Source organism: Mustela erminea, chromosome 14, assembly GCF_009829155.1.
Source record: "Mustela erminea isolate mMusErm1 chromosome 14, mMusErm1.Pri, whole genome shotgun sequence".
In the NCBI taxonomy this organism is placed as follows: Eukaryota; Metazoa; Chordata; class Mammalia; order Carnivora; family Mustelidae; genus Mustela; species Mustela erminea.
In genome coordinates, this window is record NC_045627.1 from 91797949 (window position 1) to 91813195 (window position 15247).

General features: G+C 59.6%; 1 protein-coding gene across 2 annotated transcripts; it reads right to left on the reverse strand.

Moving 5' to 3' along the window:
• Positions 1-5312: 5312 nt before the first annotated feature.
• On the reverse strand, positions 5313-14160 carry CALY (calcyon neuron specific vesicular protein). Of its 2 annotated transcripts, none has more exons than XM_032312645.1 (6): positions 14028-14160; positions 8073-8231; positions 6895-7008; positions 6219-6332; positions 5709-6064; positions 5313-5463 (listed from the first exon to the last, which is right to left on the reverse strand). In XM_032312645.1, the coding sequence occupies exons 2-5, from the start codon at positions 8205-8207 to the stop codon at positions 5732-5734; spliced, it is 696 nt and encodes a 231-aa protein (XP_032168536.1). In that variant the 5' UTR covers positions 8208-8231; positions 14028-14160; the 3' UTR covers positions 5313-5463; positions 5709-5731. The 2 variants fall into 2 exon arrangements, with proteins under 2 accessions (XP_032168536.1, XP_032168535.1); XM_032312644.1 differs by having other exon boundaries at positions 13933-14124.
• Positions 14161-15247: the final 1087 nt, after the last annotated feature.

The window sequence follows — 15247 nt, forward strand, 5'->3', positions numbered from 1 at the left end:
GAGCCAGGCCAAGGGCAGGAGGCCTGTCAGGTGCCCTGCGGGCCTGGTTCCTGCAGGCCTGGCTAGGTCTGCCCTGAGCCCTGGGAACACCCTGAAGTCCTGCTGTCTCCTGCTGAGCAGTATCAGTAACTCGAAATTTGAAGGGTTAAACTTTATTGCAATAACCTTGGGTTTTAGTGTGAGAGAGTTTCATTCAAGGTCTGACTAGCTCTGACTTCGCTGCGATGCTGAGCAGCTCCCAAGTGCTCACAGAGGCTTGCTGGGCAGGTAGCAGGTCCACACGACGCTCACAACGCCGAGAATGTGATGTACCCATTCAGGGTTAGAGCCTGAAATACCCAAGACATCTAGTTAATCAAGTTCAACACGTTTGCGAAAGGTCTTTTAAAAATTAGAGACTGACGGGACGCCTGGGTGGCTCAGTTGGTTAAGCAGCTGCCTTCGGCTCAGGTCATGATCCCAGCGTCCTGGGATCGAGTCCCGCATCGGGCTCCTTGCCCCGCAGGGAGCCTGCCTCTCCCTCTGACTCTGCCTGCCACTCTGCCTGTGCTCTCTCTCTCTCTCTGACAAATAAATAAATAAAATCTTTAAAAAAAAAAAATTAGAGACTGACTATATCAGATGATTAAGTTAATGGCATTTTGATCACAGAGCACGAGAAGACTCACTAACAGAAACGTAACTGGGTTCACAAGTCAGCTTTTTTTTTTTTTTAAAGATTTTATTTATTTATTTGACAGAGAGAGATCACAAGTAGGCAGAGAGGCAGGCAGAGAGAGAGGAGGAAGCAGGCTCCCTGCTGAGCAGAGAGTCCAATGCGGGCTCGATCCCAGGACCCTGAGATCATGACCTGAGCCGAAGGCAGCGGCTTAACCCACTGAGCCACCCAGGCGCCCCACAAGTCAGCTTTTAAACGGAGCTTGAAAGGTTGGGGACGCTGGGGGAGGGGTTCAGGACAGACCCCTCAGCCCGGGCCAGGCTGGGGGTCGTTGGGTGCTGAGGGCACTTCAGATCCTGCAGGCCCAAGACCTACTCCTGTTTCCCCTTAACGACACAGAAGAAATGAAGTTGGGGTCTTTCCCCAAATAAGGGTGATAAGCAGATGGATCTCATCGGAGTGACCTATCTGCACGGCAAACCTCTGCCCTTCTTATCGCCCTGCGAAGAGCACCCTTTCCTCTCAAGTCCCAGGCCACCCCTTTCTGTGAGGTGACAGATGGACCTCATCTGCACGACTTTGAAGTCCCCACACCTGCTGATTCCCCGGACCGCACAGACGGACGCCGTTAGGTTTGACTTTGTCCGGCGCCTCTGTCTCACGTCTATGCGATTCTTGCTCAAGCCAGATGGGCCTTTGAGGGGAGGGAATTGTTGCTCCCCGGCCCTGGTTTGAATTTATAGGTATAAATCATGACATTTGTAAAGTAAAAGATTTTAAGTCAGCAAGACTGCTCCAGGGAATTTGCCCCGAAGGTAAATCTCTGCAGCACAGAGCACAGACGCAAAATTATTCACTGCACTTGCCAGCAGAGCCTGGGCGGGGAACGGGGCGGGGGACCGTCCTGCTGGGTCAGGAGCCAGGAGAGCGCTCACACCCGGCGGCCGGTGATTCTCAGTGCCTGTAAGGGACCGCGTGGCAATAAAAAATGTTCTTGGGGCGCCTGGGTGGCTCAGTGGGTTAAAGCCTCTGCCTTCGGCTCAGGTCATGATCCCAGGTGCTGGGATCGAGCCCCGCATCGGGCTCTCTGCTCAGCGGGGAGCCTGCTTCCTCCTCTCTCTCTCTGCCTACTTGTGATCTCTGTCTGTCAAATAAATAAATACAATCTTGGAGAAAAATAAAATAAAAATAAAAAATGTTCTTGGCCCTTGTCCCCTTGCCCTTGGCAGGGCTCCTAAAACTAGGGATTTCGTGAGAGCCGGGTGACTTTCATGACTCAGAGCCACGCCCGAGTTTATGCGAATGACATAGGTCTGGGTAGTGTGGAGGCTGCTCCCGCCTGACCTGTGGGCCGTAGGGGGCGAACACGGGCTACAGGCTCTGGGGCAAGGAGATCGGGGCTTCTGAGGTGCGCCTGTGCCCACACCTGGTGCCTCTCCCTGAGCTGTGTACTTCGTAACAAACTAGTACCCCGCTAAGTGCTTTCTGGAGTTCTCTAAGTCATGCTCCTGAGTTATCAAATCGTAAGACAAGGCGTGATCCCCCCACTCGGTAGTCGAGTGGGACAGAAACGTGGGTGGCCCGAAGACCTGATGCTTGTGACGGTGCTGGAATCAGGCGGGCTCCTGAGACCAAGGCCTCCACTTGTGGGGTCTGTGCTAGTTCTGGGGAGTTGATATCGGCATAGGACTGAATTGCAGGACACCCAGGTTGTGTCGGAGAATTGTCTTGTGTGGGGGAAAATCCTTACAGTGAAAAAATGTCAAACGGGACAAATAAAATGGGAAACTGATTTCCCTCAGGGGCAGGAGGGAGCCGGTCACTTGTCGGAATCCTGTTAATGTTTTACATACTAAATAGTAGGATACAATCAATAAAATGGGGAAGGACCCAGAAACAGTGCCAGCCGCCAGAGTGAGTCCGCTCGGTGTCCGCAGGGCAGCACAGCCACAGGGACGCGAGGAGCACAGAGGTTTAGCTACAGCTTTGCCCTCAAACTGCAGACAGACTCCAGCGTGGCCCCAACGCTAGTCCTGCGCATCTGAGACCCATGCTATGGCTTACCAGTTTTGAAAAGGATGCCCGTGTATTCTAACCCTAAGCAAACAAATACACCGAGAACAGGTTTTTCTGTGTTGGAGGGGGGCGTTATCAGTAAGGGAGGGGGAACTAGAATGAACCGGATGTTTGGGGTTGGGATTAGAGGCGTCACTCCGAAGTCATGGAGATGTGTGCACATGGTTCGCGCACAGTCTACAGGTGTCTGAGCGTGCTGTGTGGACTCGTGGGGACTGATCCGTGCACGCACACACACTCGCACACCCATGTGCGTGTGTCTATGTGCACACCCAGATGCACGGAGAGGAGGGAAACGCAGGTCGTGTGTGTGTGACGGTGAACGTCATGCCTCATGTATCACATAGACCGCGCTGGCCCGATGCACCGAGGGGCCGGAGGAACACCCGCGACCGGCTTCCAGACCCCCGTAGCACCAGTCAAGCCTGGAGCATCTTCGTGCCAGAAAGTTAGGAAGTGCCCAGAGACGGACTGCCCTGAGCCAGCTACGAAACAACGTGAACACAAAAGCAAACACTGACGATGGGTTTAGCCGATCGTAAGATGGGAATCAGTGGGCCGCGCTGACGTACAAAAATGAAAGGGGAGAAGAGAGAGCTTGTCTTTACGTCAGCTAGCTACGAGTAGAAAAAATGCTGAATTCAGACAGTCGCCTCTTGGAAAATGCAGCATGACTGATCCAGACAAGAATCGCCCGGGGATGCTAAACGGGGGTTGGTGAGGACCAAGATATTCACATCGTCTGAGAGTATCTTCCCACAAAACGTGTATTAATTTCCAAAGGGCAAATGGTAAGGTCACGAGGCCCACCAAAGCCACCTTAGCAGAGTCCGCGGGGCGGACAAGCGGACCTCACGTGGCTCCTGATGTCCCACCCATGTGACACTGAGGGGACACGGCCTCACTCCTGGGGACGCAGCGGCCGGCTGCTCGCGACAACACGCCTCACGCATGCAAGCTGAGGCCAGTCCACAGATGACACGGCCTGCGTGCTTCACGCCGTGAAGGTCACCACACACAGCCTGAGCTGCCCCAGGGGAGAAACCACTGAGGAGGATGTGGCCGGGCTCTTGCACCGCATCCCAGGCCAGATTTTTCTTTTTTTTTTTTTGCTATGAAGGACGTTGTTGAGACAGCTGGGAAGATATATTACTAAGGAACATGAATTAAATAAGAGTATTGCATCAAAGTTAAGTTCCTGATTTTGACCATTGCACGAAGTGACGTAAGAACACGCCCTCCTTGGGCAATCCACACTGAGCTATTTAAGAGTTGAGAGGCGACTTTCTCCCCAAGGCTCAGAAGCACTTCGGTCAGATGACAGTCACAGAGCCGGTACCTGCTAGAGAAGGACGGAAACAGGGGACAGATGACAGTCATGACGGGCGGGTGAGTGGGTGCATGGATGGAGGGCTGGCTGGACAGACAGGAGCCCAGTGATGAGGGACACCGTACTCACAGCCCATCCCTGACCTGTCCACCCCCATGCCCCCCACCTGGCCTCCAGTGTGTCCGTGGTTTCTCAGAACACCTTGAACACCCGTCTCGCTTCCTGGTCACTGCCCCCTGTTCCGTAGCTGCTCAGACCCCTCACCTCGCCTCCTTGGTCTGGAGGCTGGATGGACTCACGTTGTCTGAGTGCTGGGCCCTGTGTCCCCCCACAGGACAGCACTAGGGCCAAGAGGGGCCTCCTCCAGGACTCTGACCAGGTCACCCAACACTAGGTGGCCCCGTTGAAAAAGCCTGTCTCTTTCCTGTCTGGTTCTTTTGCTTGAGCTCCCGAGGGTGTCGTCTGTACCCCCGTCCCAGCCCTTGGTGCTAGGGCCTGAGCTCACCTCTCACCAGGTGGGGTATCGGGGCCTAGGATCAAAGCCCTCAGAGGGGGACAGGTACTGGAGTAGGGGCCATGGTCAGGCCTAGCCGGGCAGGAGCAGACCTGGGCTTCACAGGGCCGAAGCAGAGGGGGGGGCGGTGGTGCTGTGGGCTGGGTAAACAGACTCCTGCTAACTCCAACACCCTCGGACCTCCCACCTCCTCTCTAGCTCCAAGGGAGTGGGAGGTGGGGGTGCTCTGGGAGCAGGGAGCCCTCTCATGTCCCAGGAAAGGGGTCATGTCCCCTCTTCCGTGGCCCAGGGCCCTGTGGACCCAAGCATTCTCTCATTTCTGCAGTGACTCTCTGCTATGGGCGAGGCGGTTGGGTTGGGGTCAGGAACCGGGCCTGCTTGCCCAGAACAGGGGGATTCAGCCGCTCCTGTCAAATGCGGGGGGGGGGGGGGGGCAGGCGCAGCAGGAGGAGGAGCTCTGCTGCAGGGGGGCTGGGGGAGTCAGGGCTGGCGCTCAGGTCCCAGAGGATTCCCTGAACAGCTTATTTCCTTGCAGCGAGCCCCGCAATGGACCACACAAAGCACAGTCCACGCTGGGTCTTGGCGCCCAGGCTGGCTCCCTGCCCGTCCACCCCGGCTCTTCGGGATCCTTCAGGGGTCCCTCTGGGCAGTCGCGGGAGACAGGACGGCAGGAAAGGAAAGAGGGCAGGGAAGAGGCCCGCGGGTCGGAGGATGCTCAGGAGAAACACAAGACCCAGGCGGATGTGAATCTTTACTTAGAGAAAAGCAACAGAGCTACAAGCTCGGGCTGGGGGCAGGGGCATCAGCGAGGAGTTCTGGAAGCAGGAGCACGACCACAGCGTGGGACAGCGTCGGGCGAGGGCGGTCACAGGTGCCGGCGGGGCGCTGCCAAGACAGAGGGGAGGAGGGGCGAGAGCCGCGCTGCGAGGCGGGCAGGTGACCCCCCACCGTCCACCGGCGTGTTTAGGAGTGCGTGGCTGAGCCCCCCGCCCCTTCGCTTCCAGGTCGCGGGACATCCCTCCACCTCCGCTTCCAGTTCACCGGGCACCCCCCCCCACGCCCTCCATCACCCCCCCCCCGCCCCGCACACACACTACGCCACCCATCAGCCCGGCCCCCAGCACACCTACCCGGGCTGCAGGCGCCGAGGCCATCACTGCGGGGCCGGGGGCGGGGCGCTGCCGGCCGCCTTCCGCGCCGCCTCTTTCTCTCCCGGCGCGGAGACCTTGCTGGGGGGCTCGGTGGCCGCCCCCGCCCCCGCCGCCGCCGCCGCCGCCGCCGCCGCCGACCCCGCCGCGCCCGCCTGGGTGGGCGCCTTGGGCCCTTCCTTGACGGCGCGGTAGCTCTCCCCCCAGGCCGAGGGCGTCTCGGTGCCGTGTTTGCGGCTCAGCGGGTAGGCCCCGATGGCCGCCAGGATGCTGCGGTGGCGCTCGGGGTCCATCTCGGTGTAGTACATCTCCAGGGTCAGCGGGGTGCAGATCTTGTGCTGCGGGAGGGGGCGGGTCACGGGCGGCGCCGGAGGGGGTCTTCCCTGGGGGCGGGGGGAGGGCAGGCAGCGGGGACACTCGGCGGGGACACTCCGCCTGGTCGGCCTGGACTGCCCCACTCCCCAAGCGGTCCCGCTGCTCGCCAGGCCTTACCCGAAGCAGGAAGCCGTCCGGGCAGGTGAACTGGTCATACCAGATGGCCTTGTACATGATTAGGACACAGCCCAGCAGCGCCATGGCAAAGGCGATCATCCGCGCCGTGGGCAGCTGCAGGGGCGGGTGCAAAGGAGAAGGGCGCTGTCGAGGGGGTCGTGTAGCCTTGCGAGGGCCGGGGCAGCCGTCAGGGGCTCACTGGCCCCTGGGGGCAGGGGCGCTTCTAGCTCCAAGCCGGGGAGGAAAGGAGAGGGAGCAGGTTTCACTGATGGAAAACAAGCGGCTTTAGAAATGCTATGCTACAAAGAACAAACACCATCCTTTCCTGAGGAAAAAGTATTAGCCAGATGGGGGCAGAAGTGACCTTCCTTACTGCGCACCGAACCCGAGTCACTAAGGAAGAGACACGTGAACCCCTGGGAAAAATGGGGCCCCCGCAGGAGCAGGGGCGGCCAGGACTGGCTCTGCGCAGCGGGTCTGAAGGCAGCTGCTGCCCTCACCCCCTTTATAGCAGGACGAAGGGAGGTGAGAGCAGGTGAGTGAGCAAGGGGCCCCCCGCCAACCTGGCTGGTGTCTGGGCTCCATGCCTGCGGCCGCTCCACCCTCCCCATCTCCCCTGCCCTGCCTCCCCCTGGAAGTGACCACTGGGCAGCATGGGACAGGGTGGGGGGGTTACCCTGCGCCCTTCCTCTGGGTGGTTACAGGCCAGCTTCTGGGCCTCCAGGTCAGGGAACTTCTTTGGCTGGTCCGGGGAGGAAAGCTGATATTCCGTCTGCGTCTTGATAACCACCTGCAGAGAGAGATGACCCAGGAAGACCCTAAACGGGGAGGACTAGGAGGGGTGCAGGGGGCCGCTGCCCGGCAGTGGTGTGGGTGCTGCCCAGCCGCCAGGACTGTCTAGTGGGCTAGGCTCCCCTGGTTACAAGCCAAGACTAGGGGAAGAGGGATGCTGGATGCCTGCTGGGCCATGGCGGCCTGGGGGCCCACAGATGGAGCCCCTCAGTCTGCTGGCTGCCTTCAGTTCTAAGGGTGTCAGCTCTCCCTGCTAGGACTGCCCCGTAGCTGTTCCACAGCTCGGCTCCTTCCTCCAGGAAGTACACCTCCCCCTCTGGCTCCCAGAGTCTCGAGGCCCCTACCACGATGTGGCCCAGGCAAGTCCAGTTCTGTGCTGTGTGAGCTCCCAAGGGGCAAACAGTGGGCCCACCAGTCTGTCGAGAACAGGGTCCAGAACTAGAGCAGACACCACTGAAGCCTGCCTAGATCCCTGGAGAACTGCCCTCGGCCAATGGGTGGGGCACACCTGTCAACGCCTGAGGTCCCCACCCCGTGGTCCCCAGCCGAAAGTTGACTGATGTGGGTACAGATGGCTGCCGCCGGCCCTCCTGCTGGGACAACTCCTGGTGATGGTCACACTCCAGAGCGCAGGTGGGGTGAGGCAGGGCCACTCCAGAGCTGGGCCTGCTTCCTCCAGATTCCTCCAAAAGCTGCGCTCTCTCAGTCACGGCCCAAGGACCCTGCCTTGGGCCCACAGGGAAGGCATTTTCCTTGCGGAGACCCTGCCGGGTGGCACCGTGTATTGGGCACCGTCTGCAAGCTGGCATGTGAGTCCTGACGGTCAGCCTGCAGCCAGTCCCCCCCCTCACAGTGCACAGGTGACTCTGGGTGACCAGCTGGAGAGCTGACCAGTTCGCACAGAGAGCCTGCAGCCAACTAGGGTTCTGGCCCAGCCCAGCCCTTCCTCTGCTTGCTCTCCTGTGTGCTGAGGGGAGACCACATCTAAATAACCCGTAGCCTACGGCCCTCTATTCCCAGGACAGGCTTGGAACGGCCCTTCATGCCAGCCGAGGCCCTCACCTGGTCAGGGAAAGGCGGCTGGAGCTGGCTCACATCCAGGGGGCTGATCAGAGGGACGCTGTCCGTGGTCGCCCCGTCCTGGTCCCCGGGGTCTTTGCCCGGCTTGCCCGAGAAGCTGCAACCCAGCTTCACCATGGTGAGCGGTGGTCCTTGTCCTGTCTGGAGGTAGTCACATGTCACTGCCTGCTCACCACCTAGCAGATGTCCACGCGAGCTTGCGAAGCTGGCCCCAGTGGACACTTAAAGGGAGGATGCCCAGAAGAACTTGTATTCTCTCGGTAAGTTTCTGTGTTATCATGCCAGAGCAGGGAGACCACGCGCAGACAGGCCCTCCTCCGAGGCCAGATTGGGCCTCTGTCCCTTCCTGACTTCTGGTCTCCCCACGGGCCCCAGAGTTGGGCACCGGGTGGTGTCTCTGACCGGTGAATGCCGAGACACTCAACACTGGCACAGTCCTCCGGGCCAGCAGACTCCAGCGCATACCCTGAGAGCAGCTACCTTGCTCAACGACAATGACCCCAGGGAGCCTGGGGGGCTCCGTTGGTTAATGGTCCGACTCTGGATTTCAGCTCAGGTCATGATCTCAGGGTCGCAGGATGGAGGCCCACATCTGGTTCCCTGCTTAGTGGGGAACCACCTGCTTGAGATTCTCTCTCTCCCTGCCCCTCCCCCACCTCTCTTTCTCTTAAAGAAGTAAGATCTTTTTAAAAAGTCATTTGATTAATTTCAATAATATCTGGAAAAGTATTTGACAAGATTCAACATCCATTTATTATTTTGAAAGTCTATTAGCACTCTAGGGGCGTCCTTAATCTGATTGATAACGTCCAGCCACAAAATTCCCTACGCCAACCCTTACTTCTTGTGAGCAGTGAAAGCTTTGTCTTCAAGATGAGGAAGGGGATAAAAAGGCCCTTTATTATCAGTTCTCTAAACCATGGTGCTGGAAGTCTGAGCCAGGCTGTAGGGAGGAGAAGCGGATGGGAAAGGCCTGGAGATCAGGCGATACAGTCACTGCTCACGGATCGGACGTCGTGTGCGTAGAAAGTCCACGTGAATCTGCGGACCCGCGGCCAAGCCTGGAGGGAGAGCCCGGCAGGGTCCGTCCCAGGCTTTTAGGAGTCATTATATTTCTACGTAGCGGTGACAAAAAATTAGAAAATAAGTTTTTGAAAGACTCCATTTAAATGGTATTGGAAATGTCAAATGCTCGGGAGCAGACTTCAGGGAAATGGGGGAATCCCACATGGAAAATCATGGAAGACCTCAGGCAAGACATCATTGACTAAGACAAAGGGAGACCCAACTTCCTTAATAAGTGGGGAACAAAACGGTCATGGATTTTGGGAGGTTCCAAGTTTAAACATGTTCCTTTTCCCCCAAACTGTATCTGTAGGATGAATAAATGCCAGTGGACAGCCCAGCAGAATTTCTGTGTGTGTGAATTCGCCAAACGTCGTAATTTTGGGGACAAGAACACGTGTGACATCTTATGAATGAGCAAGAGGGACTCATCTGCAGGCGTCCAGCTTACGCGGCTGTGCGGTCCTGATGTGGAGCACAAAGCCCCATGTGACACACACATGCACGGACCGCGGACTTGTGACAGAGTTGCTGTGCAAAGCAGGGGGCATGGCCGCCTGTGGATAAACTGATGTCCACATGGAAAACAGGGCACCTAAGCCCTGCCTCTCCGCACACACAGAAATCTACTCCAGGTGGGTATGCCTCAGTTGGGAAGGCATCTTGAAAGTAACACAGGAGAATATTTTCCTGGTCTGGGGGAGGGAAGAGTTCCTCAATATGAAAATTAAGTATCAACCATAAAAGGACTACATTAAAATTAAGAACTCCCACTTATCCAAACATAGCCTTCAAAAATGGAAACAGAAAGCAAGAGTGGAGAAGATATTTGGACCATGTCTTGGCAAAGGACCTGAGGCTCATCCACCAGAAATGCTCAGGTCCTAACCCCCACTACTTGTGAGTGTGACCTCACTAGAAAACGGGGACCTTGCTGATGAGACCAAGTGAAGATGACGTCATACTGGATTACGGGGCCCTAGCCCAATGACTGGTGTCCTTACAGAAGGGGGAGATTTGGACACACACAGGGAGGTGGTCATGTCCAGAAGGAGGCAGGGGTTGGAGGGAAGCATTCACAAGCGAAGGGATGCCTGGGGTTGCCAGAGCTGGCAGAGGCAGAAAGGATCCTTCCCTGGAGCCTCAAAGGGAACACAGCCCTTCTCAGCCCTTGATTTCCAGCTTCTTGCCTCCAGCGCCTGTCAAAGAAGAAATGTCCGTTGTTTCAAGCCACCCACTTCTGCTCATGCATTACAGCCACCCAAGGAAGCCAGGACAGGCAGATGTCTGTCTAAAGTGTGTGAAGAGCGGCTCGAGCTGATAAGGAGAAAGAAAGAGAAACCTCATTGGAAAACGGACAACGAAGGGTTTCAAATGTCCATGGACACGACCAAGCTGCCCCTCATTCGTCCGTGAGGGAGACAAAGTAGAACCAGCTTAAGGAGATACACCAAAGCCCATCCAAGTCCAGGAGAGCTCAAGGAGCAAAGGATGCCATGCAGGTGGCGTGGACCCACATAATCCACACGTGTCCAACTGTGACCAGCCCTCACTCCAGGCGGACACCCAGCAAAGAGACGGGGCACGCACGGACGTGGAGAGCAGCGCTGTTCCCAGAAGTACTCACCACCCGCAACATCCAGAGGAAAGCAAGTAAATGGATGAGGCATTCCTACCCAGTGAAGGGTCACAGCTGCGGGCAGGCACAGCCCCAAAGCCCACCAGATGAGGCCAACAGAAGCCAGGCACAAAGGCAGCTTCAAGAACAAGCCATCTCTAACCATAACCTTTAGGAACCAATCACGGGCAATTAGGGACATGCACTCTGGGGGTCCAGAGGAATTCATTGCTTCTGAGTCTGGAGAGTGGGGGGGGGGGCTTTGGGGGAGGGAGCAGCTTCGGGGAGAGGTGGGGATTTCTAGTCTTCACTTCGATGGTGGATGACTGGGGAGCACTTACCTTCACTCATCAGGCTGCACGTCTTTTTTATGTCCTCTTCTGAATAGTCATTGTATTTCACAACAAAAAGTGTTCCAAATGATTGAAACCAACAACCAAAGGACAGCAGGTTGGTGGCGGAGGCCCAGCTACCCCATACCCTCCAAGTCCAGGATTTGGACCCTGACTTTCACCTGAACAGAGAAAGTGAGCCCCTTGGCCATGGTGGCCTGGTCGTCCCTCGACTACCTTCCTTGTGAGGACTCAAGGGCAGAGCCCCAGGGGCTGTGCTCCCCTCTCTGGTCACCGCCTGCACCCATCCTGCAAAGACGGCTGTGCTTCTGAAGCCCCAAACACCTCTCCCTTTTGCAGCACTCCCCCCCCCCCCAGCACAGGTGCCCACCAGGCCCAGAGGTGACCCAGCCTCTCACAACCTAGACGCCAGGACAAGCAGTGTGGGGCTACGGACGCTCCCACCCAGAGCAGAGAGATGCCGGGATGGAGAGTGTGCCCAGTGCTGGGCAGGGAGGTGAGGGCTGTGGAGGATGGGGGGGGCGGGGGGCGGGTAGCAGGAGCCGCCCTGTGGGCCCTGCGAGATGCGGCCGGCTGGGCAAGAGGGGCCACCCCCTCGTGGGCTTCCCGCCACGGAGGAATGTCCCCTTGGGGCCCTGAGCTGGCGCCCTCCCTTGGATTTATGCGCCAGGCCCAGGGCCCTTACAGGTCAGCAAAGCGCCCCCAACTCCATTCCCTGGCTGGAGGACTTTCCCTGAGGAGTGTGGGGCTTGGCAGGGGAGCGGCCTGGGGAGGACTCACGGACGCCTCCGCACCTGCCGGACAGGCGGGCGATGGGTTATTCTTCACGCGGACCCCGCGACAAGGTCCCCTCTCTGTGAGGCAGAGATGGACCCGGGGCCATCGGAGTACAAATATGAAGAGGTCGGGCTTTCCAGCGCGAGGAAGAAAAAGGCTCAGAAGCGCCGGCAAGGTGCGCCACGGAGGTAGGGACGGCAGGGAGGGGTGGGGGGGGGCGGCAGGTGGCCAGGGCTGGAGGAGCTCCGCAGGGGCGGGAGGGGTGTGCCACTCCAGTGCGAGGGGGCCGGGGGCCTTCTGGCGTCAGTGCCCCCGCGGCTCACCAGTCCAGCCTGCCATCCGCAGGGGAGAGCGCGGAGGGGCAGAGCGCGTGACCGCCCCCAGCCCCGCAGCCCCGCAGCCCCGCAGCCCCGCCACTCGCGTTGGTGGCCACGCCCGCTGGAAGGCTGGCCCGGGTCTGCCCAGTCTCCCCACAGGAGGCCTCCTCCTACCAGGAGCTCCGCCTCTGGGGTCCTCTACAGCCAAACCTAAGCTCCAACTCCTCCGACAAGGCGTGACGTCTGTGTTACGTCACCGCGGGTTTCCATGGAAACGGAGCCGGGGATGACACATCTTCATGAAGGAAAGGAGCCATTTGGGGCCTTCTGGACTCTGCGCGTCTGGTTCCAGACCTCGTGCCCCAAGCAGAATGCCGGGGAAGGGGCTGGGCTGCGGGTGCGACCCCCCCTGCCCCCGAATTCATCTCCCTTGCTGAGTCATGGGGGCCTCCGGGGAGGCTGGCTGGGCTCATTCACACCACAGACACAGCTCCGTGGACTAGGGGTTCGCCCCCACTCCTCCCGCTGCCCCCCGTCCGCCCTGCGCTGTAATAGTCTTCTCCAGCGGCTCATCTGCTCCCCACCCCGTGGACTCGTGGGTGGGGGCGGTGTAGGCTCCTCTCCGATGTTTGGGGAGGGGGCAAGGGACAGGTGGGGAGGCTGTGCGGACGGACCGACGCACGCAGGGAGAGGCGGGACGAGGGCCCTGAGCTGAGCGCACTACAGAAACCCCGCGGCAGATCCGCGGTGGCGGACTCGCGTTCACCGCCCCGCTCGTCTGCTGCGTCACGCAGGAGGGCGCGCGCCCGTGCGCAGGGGCGCAGGCTTGTGCGGGCTGGGCGCGAGCGTCCCGCGCCTGTCGGGAGCGTGCATGTCACTGCGGAGCGCAGGGCACTGCGTGCTTTGCTGAAAGCCAGCGGAACACGCGCCTCCGCCCCCGCGCCCCTACACCCCGCCCCCCGCCCCAGCCGCAGCCCTGGGCCCGGTCCTGGGTTCGGCTTTTGGTTCAAGGGTAGGTGAACTGCGAGCGCAGCCCACGGAGGAGGGCTCCTGGGCGGAGAAGCGCGGGGCGGCCCCCAGCTTCGGCTTCCCGCACACCAGCCACCTGTGGCCCCGCGTCCTGGGGCTGCGGCAGGTGGTTCTGGAGAAAGACCCCTCTGCCTGCCTCCTGACCGCCACCAGCCGCCCCCGCCACGGCCACCCCGCTGTCGGTGCCAGCAGAGCTTCTCCGAGATCTGTGCCTCCGCCTCCTTGTGCCTCCGCGCCCCGCCGCCCACCCCCCGCCACTCCCCCCGGCCCCAGGTCTCTCCCACCCTCAGAGCTGAACGGATTCTGGAACCGGCACCCCCTCCCCACCTCGGGGACGCCCCCCTCCCAGTGTCTCTCTCAGACCGTGGCGGGCGCCCTGATGTTCAGCAGTCCGACCCCCCCACCCCCCGCGCGCCCGCCGAGCTGCCCCACTGTGCGGAGATCCCGGCAGCCGTCGGGTCTGTGCAAGGCTGGATACCTACGGTTCTTCAGGAAGGTCCGGGCAGTGGCTCACCCCGCGGAGGCCCCCGATCGTCCGGGAGGCCTGGGGACAGCTTCCCCACTCCCGTCAGCCGAGACCCCAAGGGAGGACCCCGGCTCAACCTGGCCGCCATTGGGTCAGCCGCAGTGACCCCCCCCCCCCATCCCTGCATACGCATCTCGCACACGCACCGCACACGCACCTGTACACGTACCTCACACACCCGTGCACACTCCCCTGCACACACTCGGCCCCCCTTGCCCCCGCTCCACAAGGAGAAAGGTGGAAATGGCTCACAGGCGGCTCCAACGGGCAGCTGCTGCACGATGCGGTCGCAGGACGAGGATGCGGAGGAAGGATGCGGTTCCAGACGCTTCGCAGCCGGGGCGGGGCGGGGGAGGGGCCGAGCCGAGACCGAGGCTGCTGTTGCCTGGAGACGCAGGCGAAGGGACGTGAGCATTTGCGTCTGCCGCCCCGCTGCGCCCCCACTGCGCCCCCCCCTTCCCACTTCCCACTGGAGCTGTGCGGGGTGGGGGTGGGGGGCAAAGCCTACTACGCACACATCACACACTCACACCACCTCACTGCAGGGGAGCGCAACACCCTGGCCAGCCGAGCCTGGGCGGCTTCTCGGCCTGGAGCTATCCGGGCTGCCGCCCACCCTCCACCCCCGGCCTTGGTCAGGTGCTCAGACTTTCCTTCTTGCTCGCCTTGGTTTGGCCTTCACACCCCGAGAGGAAGGCCTCCTCCTCATGTCTCAGCGCCTGAAGCCCCTGGGCCGTCCGCGTTCCCAGGGCAAGCCTGTCCTTCTTGGGCACCGTTGTGCCTGAGCCCCTGCGCCGCGCCCCCTTAGAGAAGACATTTCTAGGCATTAGGTAGGCCATGGAGTGAGGCGCTCCACCTGGCTGGGGTCAGGCTCCACATCCCCGGCTCCCAGCTGATGGAAGACAGCAAGGAATACAGCATGTTATCAGCGACTGGCCCCTTCTGCTGTTGAATAAAATGTAAATAAAGCCACGGTCTGGCTGGGCCCCTTTTATCCACCGGTGGGCACCTGGACAGTCTCCAGCTTTGTCTACAGTAGACGGTGTTGCTGGGAACGTCCTCCGTGTGTTTGTGTGGACATTGGCCTCACTTCTCTGGGTAGGTACCTAAGAGTGGAATTGCTAGGCCAGATGGTAGCTTAGGTTGAATTTTTGAGAAAATGCTAACCTTGGGGCGCCTGGGTGGCTCAGTGGGTTAAGCCGCTGCCTTCTGCTCAGGTCATGATCTCAGGGTTCTGGGATCCAGTCCCACATTGGGCTCTCTGCTCAGCAGGGAGCCTGCTTCCTCCTCTCTCTCTTCCTGCCTCTCTGCCTACTTCTGATCTCTCTCTGCCAAATAAATAAATAAAAATAAATCTTTAAAAAAAAAAAAAAGAAAAAAAAGAAAATGCTAACCTTTTCCCAACGGGGCTGCACCATTTTACACTGGCACCGGAAATGTCTGAGGGTTCCACTCTCTCCACCTCCTGCTAA